General features: G+C 37.9%; 1 protein-coding gene across 1 annotated transcript in view; it reads left to right on the forward strand.

Moving 5' to 3' along the window:
- The first annotated feature begins 520 nt into the window (after nt 1-520).
- The window catches only part of LOC131778413 (fibropellin-1-like), a 72679-nt gene continuing 57224 nt past the window's right edge, over nt 521-15975 (forward strand). The window contains exons 1-23 of the mRNA XM_066172944.1: nt 521-641; nt 890-1039; nt 1694-1807; nt 1919-2032; nt 2140-2289; nt 2961-3074; nt 3188-3301; nt 3409-3558; nt 4231-4344; nt 4457-4570; nt 4678-4827; nt 5362-5475; nt 5587-5700; nt 5808-5957; nt 6493-6606; nt 6719-6832; nt 6940-7089; nt 7759-7872; nt 7985-8098; nt 8206-8355; nt 9735-9884; nt 11540-11653; nt 11767-11880. Coding sequence (XP_066029041.1) covers nt 581-641; nt 890-1039; nt 1694-1807; nt 1919-2032; nt 2140-2289; nt 2961-3074; nt 3188-3301; nt 3409-3558; nt 4231-4344; nt 4457-4570; nt 4678-4827; nt 5362-5475; nt 5587-5700; nt 5808-5957; nt 6493-6606; nt 6719-6832; nt 6940-7089; nt 7759-7872; nt 7985-8098; nt 8206-8355; nt 9735-9884; nt 11540-11653; nt 11767-11880 — 2857 coding nt within the window. The 5' untranslated portion in view covers nt 521-580. The remainder of the gene's footprint in view (nt 642-889; nt 1040-1693; nt 1808-1918; nt 2033-2139; nt 2290-2960; nt 3075-3187; nt 3302-3408; nt 3559-4230; nt 4345-4456; nt 4571-4677; nt 4828-5361; nt 5476-5586; nt 5701-5807; nt 5958-6492; nt 6607-6718; nt 6833-6939; nt 7090-7758; nt 7873-7984; nt 8099-8205; nt 8356-9734; nt 9885-11539; nt 11654-11766; nt 11881-15975) is intronic.

Raw genomic sequence — 15975 nt, forward strand, 5'->3', positions numbered from 1 at the left:
TCCCTAACTCTGTTCCCCTGCTCACTCTTTCTAACTCACTGATTCTCACTCTTCAATTTCTTACTGACTGTTAACTGTAAACTGTAAACTCTCAACTGAATGCTTAAATACTCGCTATTGGTAGGCATGAGTGGGCATGCTGGCTAACTTATCTTGGAAGATTAGGCATTTGTTGTTAGTATTCTATAACCGTCATGCATTAAAAAAAACTCTCACAAATGAACAACTTCACACTTGAATGCTTCTCATCAGCAAAATCAGTCTTTCTCTGGGTTCATATGGCACCATGTTTTCTTTTACATGGGGCTTCCTGTTCTGTGCGCTTGAGCTCTGCTGACATTTATTCGTGATTTAAACGGGATACGCTGCCACTCCGGTAATCTGCTGTCTAAAGGCAAATATCATCTGCTAATACATGGTAGCAGGATTGTTCCATCAGACCACAAAATCTGCAAATAGTTTCCCTTTACCAACAAAATAACAATGCAATTATCAACTGGGATGTCAGCTGTTTATGTGAAAATAAAAAAGAAGGAGCTGACGCAATTTTATTCTATTTCAGCACCTACAACAAGAAAATATGCAGTCATCACTAAGATATATCCTCACACTACTCGTTTTGAGCGTGAATATTTTTTGTGGTAAGTACTTAATGCTTGTTTTCAAGCTTAAGATTATATGCTCGGAGAGTATGAAATATACTGTCTTGGTCCTAGTTCATTCTCATGATGAGTTTAAAGGAGACACTTGCAAAAAACGCAGGTCAGAAAACGCAGGTCAATTAAATCAGTGAATTGATCGGTGCTGCAGTTATCGTAGGATAATCGACTTATGGATTTGTAGATTCTCCTGCACGGAGGGTATCATAATTATTCTGATTCTTCCACAGGGCTCCCTTGTCCACCTGGCAAAAAGACGGACGATCCTCAAGGCCGTTGCTGTGTTTTTCCTTTTGAGTATGGAGGAGTAACTTACCAATCTTGTACCAACGGATGGTGTTCATTTGACGAAGTTTACGTGGGAAATTGGGCTAACTGCGGTAAGGAATAAAAATTAAATTCAATAAAGAAGTTTTTTGAAACGATTATTACCTTTATTGACCGGCTGTAAGAAAAAAAATAGCATTCAACACTAACCCTTCACAATATCGACAATCTCCTTTCAGCATTATAAGACAGTTTGTTTTTCCATAAAATCTAAGCGACTGTTGATAAAAACAGGTAACTTTTCCGATTATGCTGACAGGGAGAGTTAAACGAAAACTGGTTCAGAGTTAGCTTTCAATCCTCTTTGCTACTTAACAAGCTTGTGTTGACTCAAAAACATTTATGGAGTGGATATTGGTTACCCTCTTCCGTACAACATGTAGGGGGGAATAAAAATGCTAAATACTGTTTTGGGACATTGAGGTTGTGATTTGTTCATGTGCCAATTTTTCAAAATAGTCTATTGGATGTTTTAGTTGATAGTCAACGAAGTGTGTTTGGTTTCCCTCAGCGAGCCACAAATTTTTCACTAGACACAAGTCATTACCTTTAATGTGTCAATAGCACCTAAATACCTTTGGAGATTTCATTTCCTGAGATGAATCCCTCCATATCTAAGGTAATTTTCTGTGTAGAAAACAAATCCACCTACCTCAACAAATAAATAACCGAGGCCGCCTAATGCAAAGTTTTGTTATGAACCCTAGTGAACCCGTGCACAAACAACCCTTGCCAAAATGGGGGAGACTGCACAGTAACTGGAGATGACTCTTACAGCTGTAAATGTGCCGACGGATATTATGGAGAATCTTGTGAAAAAGGTACAGGCACAATAAATATGATCATTTTAGATATTTCTTGAACATAGAGGCGACTAATTTGCCAATCATAACGGACTTCTACTCTGCCAATATAATGTTTCGTTTCCTTAGTGAGCCCTTGTAAATCACATCCTTGTAAAAATGGTGGAACATGCACAATGACGGGTCTTGATTCATTCTCATGCAAATGCACTGATGACTTTGAAGGAGACACCTGCGAAAAGCGTGAGTAAACTTTTAACAGTACATCAGTTTTGTTCAACGAATGCTTTTGTGCATGTGTAGATTTGTTTCGTAAAGAACGTAACACAAATATTCTGATTCTTCTACAGGGCTCCCTTGTCCGCCTGGCAAAAAGACGGACGATCCTCAAGGCCGTTGCTGTGTTTTTCCTTTTGAGTATGGAGGAGTAACTTACCAATCTTGTACAAACGGATGGTGTTCATTTGACGAAGTTTACGTGGGAAATTGGGCTAACTGCGGTAAGGAATAAATGTTACAAATTTAGCAATATTAAATTCAATAAAGAAGTTTTTTGAAACGATTATTACCTTTATTGACCAGCTATAAGAAACAAAATAGCATTCAACGCTAGCCTTTCACAATATCGACAAACTCCTTTCAGGATTATAACAGAGTTTGTTTTTCCATAAAATCTAAGCGACTGTTAATAAAAACAGGTAACTTTTCCGATTATGCTGACAGGGAGAGTTAAACGAAAACTGGTTCAGAGTTAGCTTTCAATCCTCTCTGCTACTTAACAAGCTTGTGTTGACTCAAAAACATTTATGGAGGGGATATTGGTTACCCTTTTCCGTACAACATGTAAGGGGGAGTAAAAATGCTAAATACTGTTTTGAGAGCTTGAGGTTGCGATTTGTTCATGTGCCAATTTTTCAAAATAGTCTATTGGATGTTTTAGTTGATAGTTAACGAAGTGTGTTTGGTTTCCCTCAGCGAGCCACAAATTTTTCACTAGACACAAGTCATTACCTTTAACGTGTCAATAGCACCTAAATACCTTTGGAGATTTCATTTCCTGAGATGAATCCCTCCATATCTAAGGTAATTTTCTGTGTAGAAAACAAATCCACCTACCTCAACAAATAAATAACCGAGGCCGCCTAATGCAAAGTTTTGTTATGAACCCTAGTGAACCCGTGCACAAACAACCCTTGCCAAAATGGGGGAGACTGCACAGTAACTGGAGATGATTCTTACAGCTGTAAATGTGCCGAAGGATATTATGGAGAAACTTGTGAAAAAGGTACAAGCATGATAAATATGAGCGTTTTAGACATTTTTTTGCGCCTAGAGGCGACTAATTTGCCAATCATAACGGATTACTACTCTGCCAATCATAATGTTTCCTTTCCTCAGTGAGCCCCTGTAAATCACATCCATGTAAAAATGGTGGAACATGCACAATGACGAGTCTTGATTCATTCTCATGCAAATGCACTGATGACTTTGAAGGAGACACCTGCGAAAAGCGTGAGTAAACTTTTAACAGTACATTAGTTATGATCAACAAATACTTTTGGGCATGTGTAGATTTATTTCGTAAAGAACGTAACACAATTATTCTGATTCTGCCACAGGGCTCCCTTGTCTACCTGGCAAAAAAACGGACGATCCTCAAGGCCGTTGCTGTGTTTTTCCTTTTGAGTATGGAGGAGTAACTTACCAATCTTGTACCAACGGATGGTGTTCATTTGACAAAGTTTACGTGGGAAACTGGGCTAACTGCGGTAAGGAATAAAAGTTACAAGCTTAGCAATATTAAATTCAATAAAGAAGTTTTTTGAAACGATTATTACCTTTATTGACTAGCTATAAGAAACAAAATAGCATTCAACGCTAACCCTTCACAATATCGACAACCTCCTTTCAGCATTATAAGACAGTTTGTTTTTCCATAAAATCTAAGCAACTGTTGATAAAAACAGGTAACTTTTCCGATTATGCTGACAGGGAGGGTTAAACGAAAACTGATTTAGAGTTAGCTTTTAATCCTCTTTGCTACTTAACAAGCTTGTGTTGACTCAAAAACATTTATGGAGTGGATATTGGTTACCCTCTTCAGTACAACATGTAGGGGGGAGTAAAAATGTTAAATACTGCTTTGAGAGCTTGAGGTTATGATTTGTTCATGTGCCAATTTTTCAAAATAGTCTATTGGAATTTTTTGGTTGATAATCAACGAAGTGTGTTTGGTTTCCCTCAGCGAGCCACAAAATTTTCACTAGACACAAGTCATTACCTTTAACGTGTCAATAGCACCTAAATACCTTTGCAGATTTCATTTCCTGAGATGAATCCCTCCATATCTAAGGTAATTTTCTGTGTGGAAAACAAATCCACCTACCTCAAGAAATAAATAACCGAGGCCGCCTAATGCAAAGTTTTGTTATGAACCCTAGTGAACCCGTGCACAAACAACCCTTGCCAAAATGGGGGAGACTGCACAGTAACTGGAGATGATTCTTACAGCTGTAACTGTGCTGACGGATATTATGGAGAATCTTGTGAAAAAGGTACAGGCACGATAAATATGATTATTTTAGACATTTCTTGAACATAGAGGTGACTAATTTGCCAATCATAACGGACTACTACTCTGCCAATCATAATGTTTCCTTTCCTCAGTGAGCCCCTGTAAATCACATCCATGTAAAAATGGTGGAACATGCACAATGACGGGTCTTGATTCATTCTCATGCAAATGCACTGATGACTTTGAAGGAGACACCTGCGAAAAGCGTGAGTAAACTTTTAACAGTACATCAGATATGATCAACAAATACTTTTGGGCATGTGTAGATTTATTTCGTAAAGAACGTAACACAATTATTCTGATTCTTCCACAGGGCTCCCTTGTCTACCTGGCAAAAAGACGGACGATCCTCAAGGCCGTTGCTGTGTTTTTCCTTTTGAGTATGGAGGAGTAACTTACCAATCTTGTACCAACGGATGGTGTTCATTTGACGAAGTTTACGTGGGAAACTGGGCTAACTGCGGTAAGGAATAAAAGTTACAAGCTTAGCAATATTAAATTCAATAAAGAAGTTTTTTGAAACGATTATTACCCTTATTGACCGGCTGTAAGAAACAAAATAGCATTCAACGCTAACCCTTCACAATATCGACAATCTCCTTTCAGGATTATAAGACAGTTTGTTTTTCTATAATATCTAAGCGACTGTTGATAAAAACAGGCAACTTTTCCGATTATGCTGACAGGGAGGGTTAAACGAAACTGGTTCAGAGTTAGCTTTCAATCCTCTCTGCTACTTAACAAGCTTGTGTTGACTCAAAAACGTTTATGGAATTGATATTGGTTACCCTCTTCCTTACAACATGTAGGAGGGAGAAAAAAGCTAGTACTGTTTTGAGAGCTTGAGGTTGTGATTTGTTCATGTGTTCATAGGATTTGTTTCCTAAAATAAAGCCCTCCGTATTTAAGGTAATTTTCTGTGTGGAAAACAAATCCACCTACCTTAACAAATAAATAACCGAGGCCGCCTAATGCAAAGTTTTGTTATGAACCCTAGTGAACCCGTGCACAAAGAGCCCTTGCCAAAATGGGGGAGACTGTACAGTAACTGGAGATGATTCTTACAGCTGTAAATGTGCCGACGGATATTATGGAGAAACTTGTGAAAAAGGTATAAGCATGATAAATGTGATCGTTTTAGACATTTGTTGCACATAGAGCCGACTAATTTGCCAATCATAACGAACCACTACTCTGCCAATATTATGTTTCGTTTCCTCAGTGAGCCCTTGTAAATCACATCCCTGTAAAAATGGTGGAACATGCACAATGACGGGTCTTGATTCATTCTCGTGCAAATGCACTGATGACTTTGAAGGAGATACCTGCGAAAAGCGTGAGTAAACTTTTAACAGTACATCAGTTATGATCAACAAATACTTTTGTGCATGTGTAGATTTGTTTCGTAAAGAACGTAACACAATTATTCTGATTCTTCCACAGGGCTCCCTTGTCTACCTGGCAAAAAGACGGACGATCCTCAAGGCCGTTGCTGTGTTTTTCCTTTTGAGTATGGAGGAGTAACTTACCAATCTTGTACCAACGGATGGTGTTCATTTGACGAAGTTTACGTGGGAAACTGGGCTAACTGCGGTAAGGAATAAAAGTTACAAGTTTAGCAATATTAAATTCAATAAAGAAGTTTTTTGAAACGATTATTACCCTTATTGACCGGCTGTAAGAAACAAAATAGCATTCAACGCTAACCCTTCACAATATCGACAATCTCCTTTCAGGTTTATAAGACAGTTTGTTTTTCTATAATATCTAAGCGACTGTTGATAAAAACAGGCAACTTTTCCAATTATGCTGACAGGGAGGGTTAAACGAAAACTGGTTCAGAGTTAGCTTTCAATCCTCTCTGCTTCTTAACAAGCTTGTGTTGACTCAAAAACGTTTATGGAGTTGATATTGGTTACCCTCTTCCTTACAACATGTAGGAGGGAGAAAAAAGCTAGTACTGTTTTGAGAGCTTGAGGTTGTGATTTGTTCATGTGTTCATAGGATTTGTTTCCTAAAATAAAGCTTTCCGTATTTAAGGTAATTTTCTGTGTGGAAAACAAATCCACCTACCTTAACAAATAAATAACCGAGGCCGCCTAATGCAAAGTTTTGTTATGAACCCTAGTGAACCCGTGCACAAAGAGCCCCTGCCAAAATGGGGGAGACTGTACAGTAACTGGAGATGATTCTTACAGCTGTAAATGTGCCGACGGATATTATGGAGAAACGTGTGAAAAAGGTATAAGCATGATAAATGTGATCGTTTTAGACATTTGTTGCACATAGAGCCGACTAATTTGCCAATCATAACGAACCACTACTCTGCCATATATTATGTTTCGTTTCCTCAGTGAGCCCTTGTAAATCACATCCCTGTAAAAATGGTGGAACATGCACAATGACGGGTCTTGATTCATTCTCGTGCAAATGCACTGATGACTTTGAAGGAGACACCTGCGAAAAGCGTGAGTAAACTTTTAACAGTACATCAGATCTGTTCAACGAATGCTTTTGTGCATGTGTAGATTTGTTTCGTAAAGAACCTAACACAATTATTGTGATTCTTCTACAGGGCTCCCTTGTCTACCTGGCAAAAAGACGGACGATCCTCAAGGCCGTTGCTGTGTTTTTCCTTTTGAGTATGGAGGAGTAACTTACCAATCTTGTACCAACGGATGGTGTTCATTTGACAAAGTTTACGTGGGAAACTGGGCTAACTGCGGTAAGGAATAAAAGTTACAAGTTTAGCAATATTAAATTCAATAAAGAAGTTTTTTAAAACAATTATTACCCTTATTGACCGGCTGTAAGAAACAAAATAGCATTCAACGCTAATCTTTTACAACATTGACTGTCTTTTCTCAGCTTTTTAAGATAGTTTGTTTTTCCATAAAATCTAAGCGACTGTTGATAAAAACAGGCAACTTTTCCGATTATGCTGACAGGGAGGGTTAAACGAAAACTGGTTCAGGGCTAGCTTTCAATCCTCTCTGCTACTTAACAAGCTTGTGTTGACTCAAAAACGTTTATGGAGTAGATATTGGTTACCCTCTTCCTTACAACATGTAGGAGGGAGAAAATGCTAAATACTGTTTTGAGAGCTTGAGGTTGCGATTTGTTCATGTGCCAATTTTTCAAAATACTCTACTGGAAGTTTTAGTTGATAGTCAACGAAGTGTGTTTGGTTTCCCTCAGCGAGCCACAAAATTTTCACTAAACACAAATCATTACCTTTGATGTGTCAATAGCACTTAAATACCTTTGCAAATTTAATTTCCCAAGATAAAGCCCACCATATTTGAGGTAATTTTCTGTGTGAAAAACAAATCCACCTACCTCAAGAAATAAATAACCGAAGCCGCCTAATGCAAAGTTTTGTTATGAACCCTAGTGAACCCGTGCACAAAGAGCCCTTGCCAAAATGGGGGAGACTGCACAGTAACTGGAGATGACTCTTACAGCTGTAAATGTGCCGACGGATATTATGGAGAAACTTGTGAAAAAGGTATAAGCATGATAAATGTGATCGTTTTAGACATTTGTTGCACATAAAGGCGACTAATTTGCCAATCATAACGGACTTCTACTCTGCCAATTATAATGTTTCATTTCCTCAGTGAGTCCTTGTAAATCACATCCATGTAAAAATGGTGGAACATGCACAATGACGAGTCTTGATTCATTCTCATGCAAATGCACTGATGACTTTGAAGGAGACACCTGCGAAAAGCGTGAGTAAACTTTTAACAGTACATTAGTTATATTCAACGAATGCTTTTGTGCATGTGTAGATTGATTTCGTAAAGAACGTAACACAATTATTGTGATTCTTCTACAGGGCTCCCTTGTCCACCTGGCAAAAAGACGGACGATCCTCAAGGCCGTTGCTGTGTTTTTCCTTTTGAGTATGGAGGAGTAACTTACCAATCTTGTACCAACGGATGGTGTTCCTTTGACGAAGTTTACGTGGGAAACTGGGCTAACTGCGGTAAGGAATAAAATTTATAAATTTAGAAATAATAAATTCAATAAAGAAGTTTTTAAAACGATTATTACCTTTATGGACCGGCTGTAAGAAACAAAATAGCATTCAACGCTAACCCTTCACAATATCGATAATCTCCTTTCAGCATTATAAGACTGTTTGTTTTTCCATAATATCTAAGCGACTGTTGATGAAAACAGGCAACATTTCCGATTATGCTGACAGGGAGAGTTAAACGAAAACTGGTTCAGAGTTAGCTTTCAATCCTCTCTGCTACTTAACAAGCTTGTGTTGACTCAAAAACGTTTATGGAGTTGATATTGGTTACCCTTTTCCGTACAACATGTAGGAGGGAGAAAAATGCTAAATACTGTTTTGAGAGCTTGAGGTTGTGATTTGTTCATGTGTCAGTTTTTCAAAGTAGTCTATTGGAAGTTTTAGTTGATAGTCAACGAAGTGTGTTTGGTTTCCCTCAGTGAGCCACAAAATTTTCACTAGACGCAAATCACTACCTTTGATGTGTCAATAGCACTTAAATACCTTTGCATTTCCTGAGATACTCAAAAACGTTTATGGAGTTGATATTGGTTACCCTCTTCCTTACAACATGTAGGAGGGAGAAAAATGCTTAATACTGTTTTGAGAGCTTGAGGTTGTGATTTGTTCATGTGCCAATTTTTCAAAATACTCTACTGAAAGTTTTAGTTGATAGTCAACGAAGTGTGTTTGGTTTCCCTCAGCGAGCCACAATATTTCACTAGACGCAAATCACTACCTTTGATGTGTCAATAGCACTTAAATACCTTTGCAGATTTTATTTCTTAAGATAAAGCCCTCCATATTTGAGGTAATTTTCTGTGTGGAAAACAAATCCACCTACCTCAACAAATAAATAACCGAGGCCGCCTAATGCAAAGTTTTGTTATGAACCCTAGTGAACCCGTGCACAAAGAGCCCTTGCCAAAATGGGGGAGACTGCACAGTAACTGGAGATGACTCTTACAGCTGTAAATGTGCCGACGGATATTATGGAGAATCTTGTGAAAAAGGTATAAGCATGATAAATGTGATCGTTTTAAACATTTGCTGCACATAGAGCCGACTAATTTGCCAATCATAACGGACTTCTACTCTGCCAATTATAATGTTTCATTTCCTCAGTGAGCCCTTGTAAATCACATCCCTGTAAAAATGGTGGAACATGCACAATGACGGGTCTTGATTCATTCTCGTGCAAATGCACTGATGACTTTGAAGGAGACACCTGCGAAAAGCGTGAGTAAACTTTTAACAGTACATCAGTTATGTTCAATGAATGCTTTTGTGCACGTGTAGATTGATTTCGTAAAGAACATAACACAATTACTGTGATTCTTCTACAGGGCTCCCTTGTCTACCTGGCAAAAAGACGGACGATCCTCAAGGCCGTTGCTGTGTTTTTCCTTTTGAGTATGGAGGAGTAACTTACCAATCTTGTACAAACGGATGGTGTTCCTTTGACGAAGTTTACGTGGGAAACTGGGCTAACTGTGGTAAGGAATAAAAGTTACAAGTTTAGCAATATTTAATTCAATAAAGAAGTTTTTAAAACGATTATTACCTTTATGGACCGGCTGTAAGAAACAAAATAGCATTCAACGCTAACCCTTCACAATATCGACAATCTCCTTTCAGCATTATATGACAGATTGTTTTTCCATAAAATCTAAGCGACTGTTGATAAAAACAGGCAACTTTTCCGATTATGCTGATAGGGAGAGTTAAATGGAAACTGGTTCAGAGTTAGCTTTCAATCCTCTTTGCCACTTAACAAGCTTGTGTTGACCTAAAAACATTTATGGAGTGGATATTGGTTACCCTCTTCCGCACAATCTGTAGGGGGGAGTAAAAATGCTAAATACTGTTTTGGGCGCTTGAGGTTGTGATTTGTTCATGTGCCAATTTTTCAAAATAGTCTATTGGAAGTTTTAGTTGATAGTCAACGAAGTGTGTTTGGTTTCTCTCAGCGAGCTACAAAATTTTCACTACCCACAAATCATCATCATCGTATATTTTATTTGCCTCATTTACACAATACAAAAAAATTTATTCACAGCAGTTATAGCTAGAAGGCGAGGAGACCCAGGAAGCCACCTGGCTTATGGGAAGGCCACCTCACTTAAATTAATAAATGAAGTAAAGAAAAAGTGCTGCGAATGTGCGGCAAGGCCAATTCAGCGATTATTTAAGTAAAAACTCTTGCATTTTCGTCTTCAAACTAAGAAGGTTTGACGAACGAGTGACTGAAACAGGAAGAGAGTTTCAAATTTTAGGACCTTTGTAGAGAATTGTAAATTGCTTGAAATTTGTACGGCACAAATGCGTGCGATAATTATTGGCTGTTCTGGTACCATAGTTGTGAATTTGGTTATTCGTTACAAAAAGATTGAGAAGCAATGGAGGCAATAAGTTATTTCTATAATCAAATAAGAATTTGGCGATTTCAAACGTATTGACTTGGAAAATATCTAAAATTCCTAGTTTGGAGAATAAAGAAGCGGAATGGGTTCCATAGTCTGTGTTGGTGATAGCCTGGCTCCCTTTTGCAAGAAATAAATTCTATTTAAGTTAGATACGTATGTGCAACCAGTCGCAGTTACAATAGACGATATAAGGATACATTAAGGTGTAGTACAAAGTGAGTTTAGATAGGATAGGAAAAAGCGAGACCTGAATATAATACCTATTGATTTAGCGATTTGTATACATACACAGCTGATATGGTGTTTCCAGGTGAGATGATCATCAATATAGACCACAAGGAATTTAATTATGTTAGATTGTTGTAGGGGTTTACCTCCAAAGAAGAGAGAAATGCCGGAGTTAAATTTCTTCTGTCTGGGTTTAAAAATTACTTAGCTAGTTTTCTTCATATTAACTGAGAGCTTATTGCATTTTAGCCAAACATCAATATTTTAGAGTTAATCAATAAGTACGGATTCTAAGCAATTTGGGTTTGAGTGAGAATAAAAGATACTGGAGTCACTACCTTTGATGTGTCAATAGCACTTAAATACCTTTGCATATTTCACTCCTGAGATAAAGCCCTTCATGTTTAAGGTAGTTTTCTGTGTGGAAAACAAATCCACCTACCTCAACAAATAAATAACTAAGGCCGCTTAATGCAAAGTTTTGTTATGAACCCTAGTGAACCCGTGCACAAAGAGCCCTTGCCAAAATGGGGGAGACTGCACAGTAACTGGAGATGACTCTTACAGCTGTAAATGTGCCGACGGATATTATGGAGAAACTTGTGAAAAAGGTATAAGCATGATAAATGTGATCGTTTTAGACATTTTTTTGCAAATAGAGGCGACTAATTTGCCAATCATAACGGACTTCTACTCTGCTAATCATAATGTTTCGTTTCCTTAGTGAGCCCCTGTAAATCACATCCCTGTAAAAATGGTGGAACATGCACAATGACGGGTCTTGATTCATTCTCGTGCAAATGCACTGATGACTTTGAAGGAGACACCTGCGAAAAGCGTGAGTAAACTTTTAACAGTACATCAGTTATGTTCAACGAATACTTTTGTGCATGTGTAGATTGATTTCGTAAAGAACGTAACACAGTTATTGTGATTCTTCTACAGGGCTCCCTTGTCCGCCTGGCAAAAAGACGGACGATCCTCAAGGCCGTTGCTGTGTTTTTCCTTTTGAGTATGGAGGAGTAACTTACCAATCTTGTACAAACGGATGGTGTTCATTTGATGACGTTTACGTGGGAAACTGGGCTAACTGCGGTAAGGAATAAAAGTTATAAATTTAGCAATATTAAATTCAATAAAGAAGTTTTTAAAACGATTATTACCTTTATTGACCGGCTGTAAGAAACAAAATAGCATTTAACGCTAACCCTTCACAATATTGACAATCTCCTTTTAGCATTATAAGAAAGTTTGTTTTTCCATAAAATCTAAGCGACTGTTTTTCCGATTATGCTGACAGGGAGAGTGAAACGAAAACTGGTTCAGAGTTAGCTTTCAATCCTCTCTGCTACTTAAGAAGCCTGTATTGACCTAATAACATTTATGGGGTGGATATAGGCTACCCTCCTCCTTACAACATGTAGGGGGGATTAAAAATGCTAAATACTGTTTTGAGAGCTTGAGGTTGTGATTTGTTCCTAAAATGCTAAGTACTGTTTTGGGCGCTTGAGGTTGTGATTTGTTCATGTGCCAATTTTTCAAAATAGTCTATTGGAAGTTTTAGTTGATAGTCAACGAAGTGTGTTTGGTTTCCCTCAGCGAGCCATAAAATTTTCACTAGACACTAATCATTACTATCAATAGCACTTAAACACCTTTGCATGTTTCATTTCCTGAGATGAAGCCCTCCATATTTAAGGTAATTTTCTGTGTGGAAAATCAAAGTCACCTACCTCAACAAATAAATAAGCCATCCTACTAGTGTAGCCCCAGCTGCATCCTCGACGAACGCAGTTGGTGTGACGGGCATGATCTTATGGGATACACTGTTCCGGTTAGGGATATGAATTCACCTTTTGTCCCAGAGGGGCTTAAGTGCAACTTCCATTTCATATTTTTGCTTATGCTTTACTTGGTAATGTAATGTTTCCAATGATCTATGACAAAGCGCAAAAGGTTCCCCTTTCTTCCACCAATTCGAGTAAATGACAGTAGTTGTCTATCTTCCTGTCAACGGAAAATGACCCTAAGCAAAAACTCTCTTGCGTTTTGCTACTCTTCCAAATTCTGTTTGAGGAGTTTCTATTATTTAGTCTTTCACAGCTCATTGGGATGCTATGATTTGATGGGTTATTTTGTGATCATGGATTATTGTTGACATTCTTTTGCAACAGTTGATGAATGTCAATCATCTCCTTGTAAGAATGGAGCCAGTTGTAAGATTACTCAAGATGGTTACAGTTGTCAGCCATGTCCTGCAGGATGGGATGGGAAAAACTGTGATGAAGGTTTGATGCGTCTTTGAATTAACTATCTTTTTGGTCTTGGGAAATCACTTACGGCCAGCAGCTTAGTCCCCTTTCAAGGGAAAGTCTCCTCAATTGTTTTTTTCTAAGAGAATGAATAAAAATTTTGTTTGTCCAAACCTTTTCGGTTGCCTATGGTGTCAGTGTTCCTCAGTATGGTATTTGCCTGTGTAGGTCCTGCGGACGATCTTCGCGTTGTCTGGCAAGCTCAGTTTGAACTAGAGCAATGCTACCAGTTCTTTTACTCGCTAATCTAGGCTCTGAGGATGAACTCTTTTTGTGGGTAGTCTGTATTGCCATATGCGCTAAAAGACACTCGATGTGCGAAAGCAACGTTGATATGCGCGTCGGATTTCAACAGTAAATGGTCTAGAGCCATTGAAAGTTACCATTACTTCCAACTTTTTCATCCTTCCAACTAATTGGTGAAACAACGTTCTCATTTTAAATGTCTTCAAATCACTTCAAATCTATACACTTTCTGGGCGAAGACAATCAACTTTTATAGTCATTACAATTAACGACTTCTGAGTTAGCCCTCTCATGGAACAAATAAAGGGTTTCGAAGAGGAACCTAAAGATTCTCTGTGTTTTGCCTTTAAGTTTATGTCGCTGTCTCATCAAATTTGAGCGTAAATATAAAGCACAGAGTTTATATTTACGATTAATACATAAAAAATTGCTACCCACACGACACTAAATAACCTTCAAAAAGTAGCTTTTACCAAAGTAGACAGGATTCCGACAAATTCTTCACTTACTTTAACAACTGTTAAATTCATTTGGAATCCCTCGGCTGATAACCTCAGTTGCATTTTCGCCACAGATCAAACCCTCTTGTGACCATACCTCGTTTCATCCAGTTTGCCTTCAAAGTAGGATTCGGAGTATTTCCATAAGAATCAAGGATTCACCAAGATTAGTTTTTTTTCAGTCCTTTATGTTTCTGCCGAGACCTAAGGTTGAAATTTTGAACAATTTATAGTCAAACATGGACTAAAAAAGTCAGACTTCTCATTGGACAGATGCTTTCATCCATCTGTTTGTTTGTTTTTTCCACCAGACTCGGACTCAAGTTTTTCCACAAGAATTGAGGGTTCATCAAGATTTTTTTTTTAGTCCTTTATGTTCCTAGTGAGACCTTTGGTGGAAATTTTGAACAGTGTTTAGTCAAACATAGACTACAAAAGTCAGACTTATCACTTGACAGATGTTTTAATCCATATGTTTGTTTTTTTTCCACCAAATTCGAACTCAACATTTTGGCCCATTGACTTCTTCCAAATTCGTTTGTTGCAGTCGCGTGGAAATCTGAAGGATGTTTCAAAGAGCACAAGAGGAAAGCGAAAATGGTTCTCGGACGTAAAATCGCTACCATCCATGGAAAGAAACTAAGCATTCAAGACGTATTTGATAAGTGCAAAATTGCAGCGGAAAAGAAAGGTTTCAAGATTTTTGGTATTCGAGTGAGTGAAAAAGATTTGTTTAACTTAGTCTAACATTCATAAGACTATTTAATTAGTTTCCATGAGCAAGTGTGTGAGATATCTGACTCAGTCGAACGAAACACTCGGTTGTATAAACATAACTAAAATTGCAGTACACCCCTTTGGGCTTGGTTTTTAGTGATCGTTTTAAAAACGTTGCAAATGCGATTTTCCTTAGGTAACTCACAAGGTAGACTGTAATCTTGATTCCCGACCATTTTTAATCTTCTTCTCTATTTGTTGTACAGAACAGGAACAGGTGTTTTACAACAAGTGATGGAAAAGTGCAGGAGTTTAAAAAGTATGGAGTATCGTCCAAATGCAAGATAGATGACAACGGTCTTGGTGTTGGAATGAAACTCACCAACTTTGTCTACACCAGGTAACTTGGATAGAGACTTTTGCTCATATTCTCTTCAATGTTAATTCTCAATGCTAAAAGTATAGAAAAGAATAAAAGCCAGAACAACAGAAGTAACAACTATTTATTTTCACTGAAGCATCTGAGCGGGCCAGAATCTTCAATTCTCAGATCTGTCTAGGTCAGTCCTTATGGGAAGAAACTGTGGGAGGGGGATGGGGGGTTTGCACTGTCGTATTTAAATTTTTTTAAATTTAAAATCGGTGTTATTTAAAAATAACACCGATCTTAATAGTCTGGATACCAATTAGAAGAAGAAAATTAACAAACACTATAAAAAAAAAACGATCATCAAGAATGTAAGGCAAGTCACGCGTAAGATAAAATTTAAGTGGCGACATTTAAACAACACTGCACAGTAGCTCAATATTAAAATAAACGATATTTTTATTACCGTAATGATTCGATTTAGCTCCTGGGCGCTTGTTTACTTTTGATACCTCAAGGGAGGGTGCCCATCGGACACAGGGGGCTTATTAGGGACAAGACGTTATTTTATTTTTTGAGGAACAGCATAATGTACAAACAAAGCTTTGACATTTATTTTGAAAAGGATCAAAAACAGACTGGTTCCCCCTGGATCCTTGGTGAACCTTCCTGGATAGAACGACCAGCGGCAGCCAGCTGCACGCAATTGTCACAAAATTTTAAAATGAGTGATAAATTAAATAGATGAGAGAGCTTATTAGAGAGGGTGCGCTTATTATAGCGAGAGCGGT

Source organism: Pocillopora verrucosa, chromosome 10 (assembly GCF_036669915.1).
Source record: "Pocillopora verrucosa isolate sample1 chromosome 10, ASM3666991v2, whole genome shotgun sequence".
NCBI lineage: Eukaryota > Metazoa > Cnidaria > Anthozoa > Scleractinia > Pocilloporidae > Pocillopora > Pocillopora verrucosa.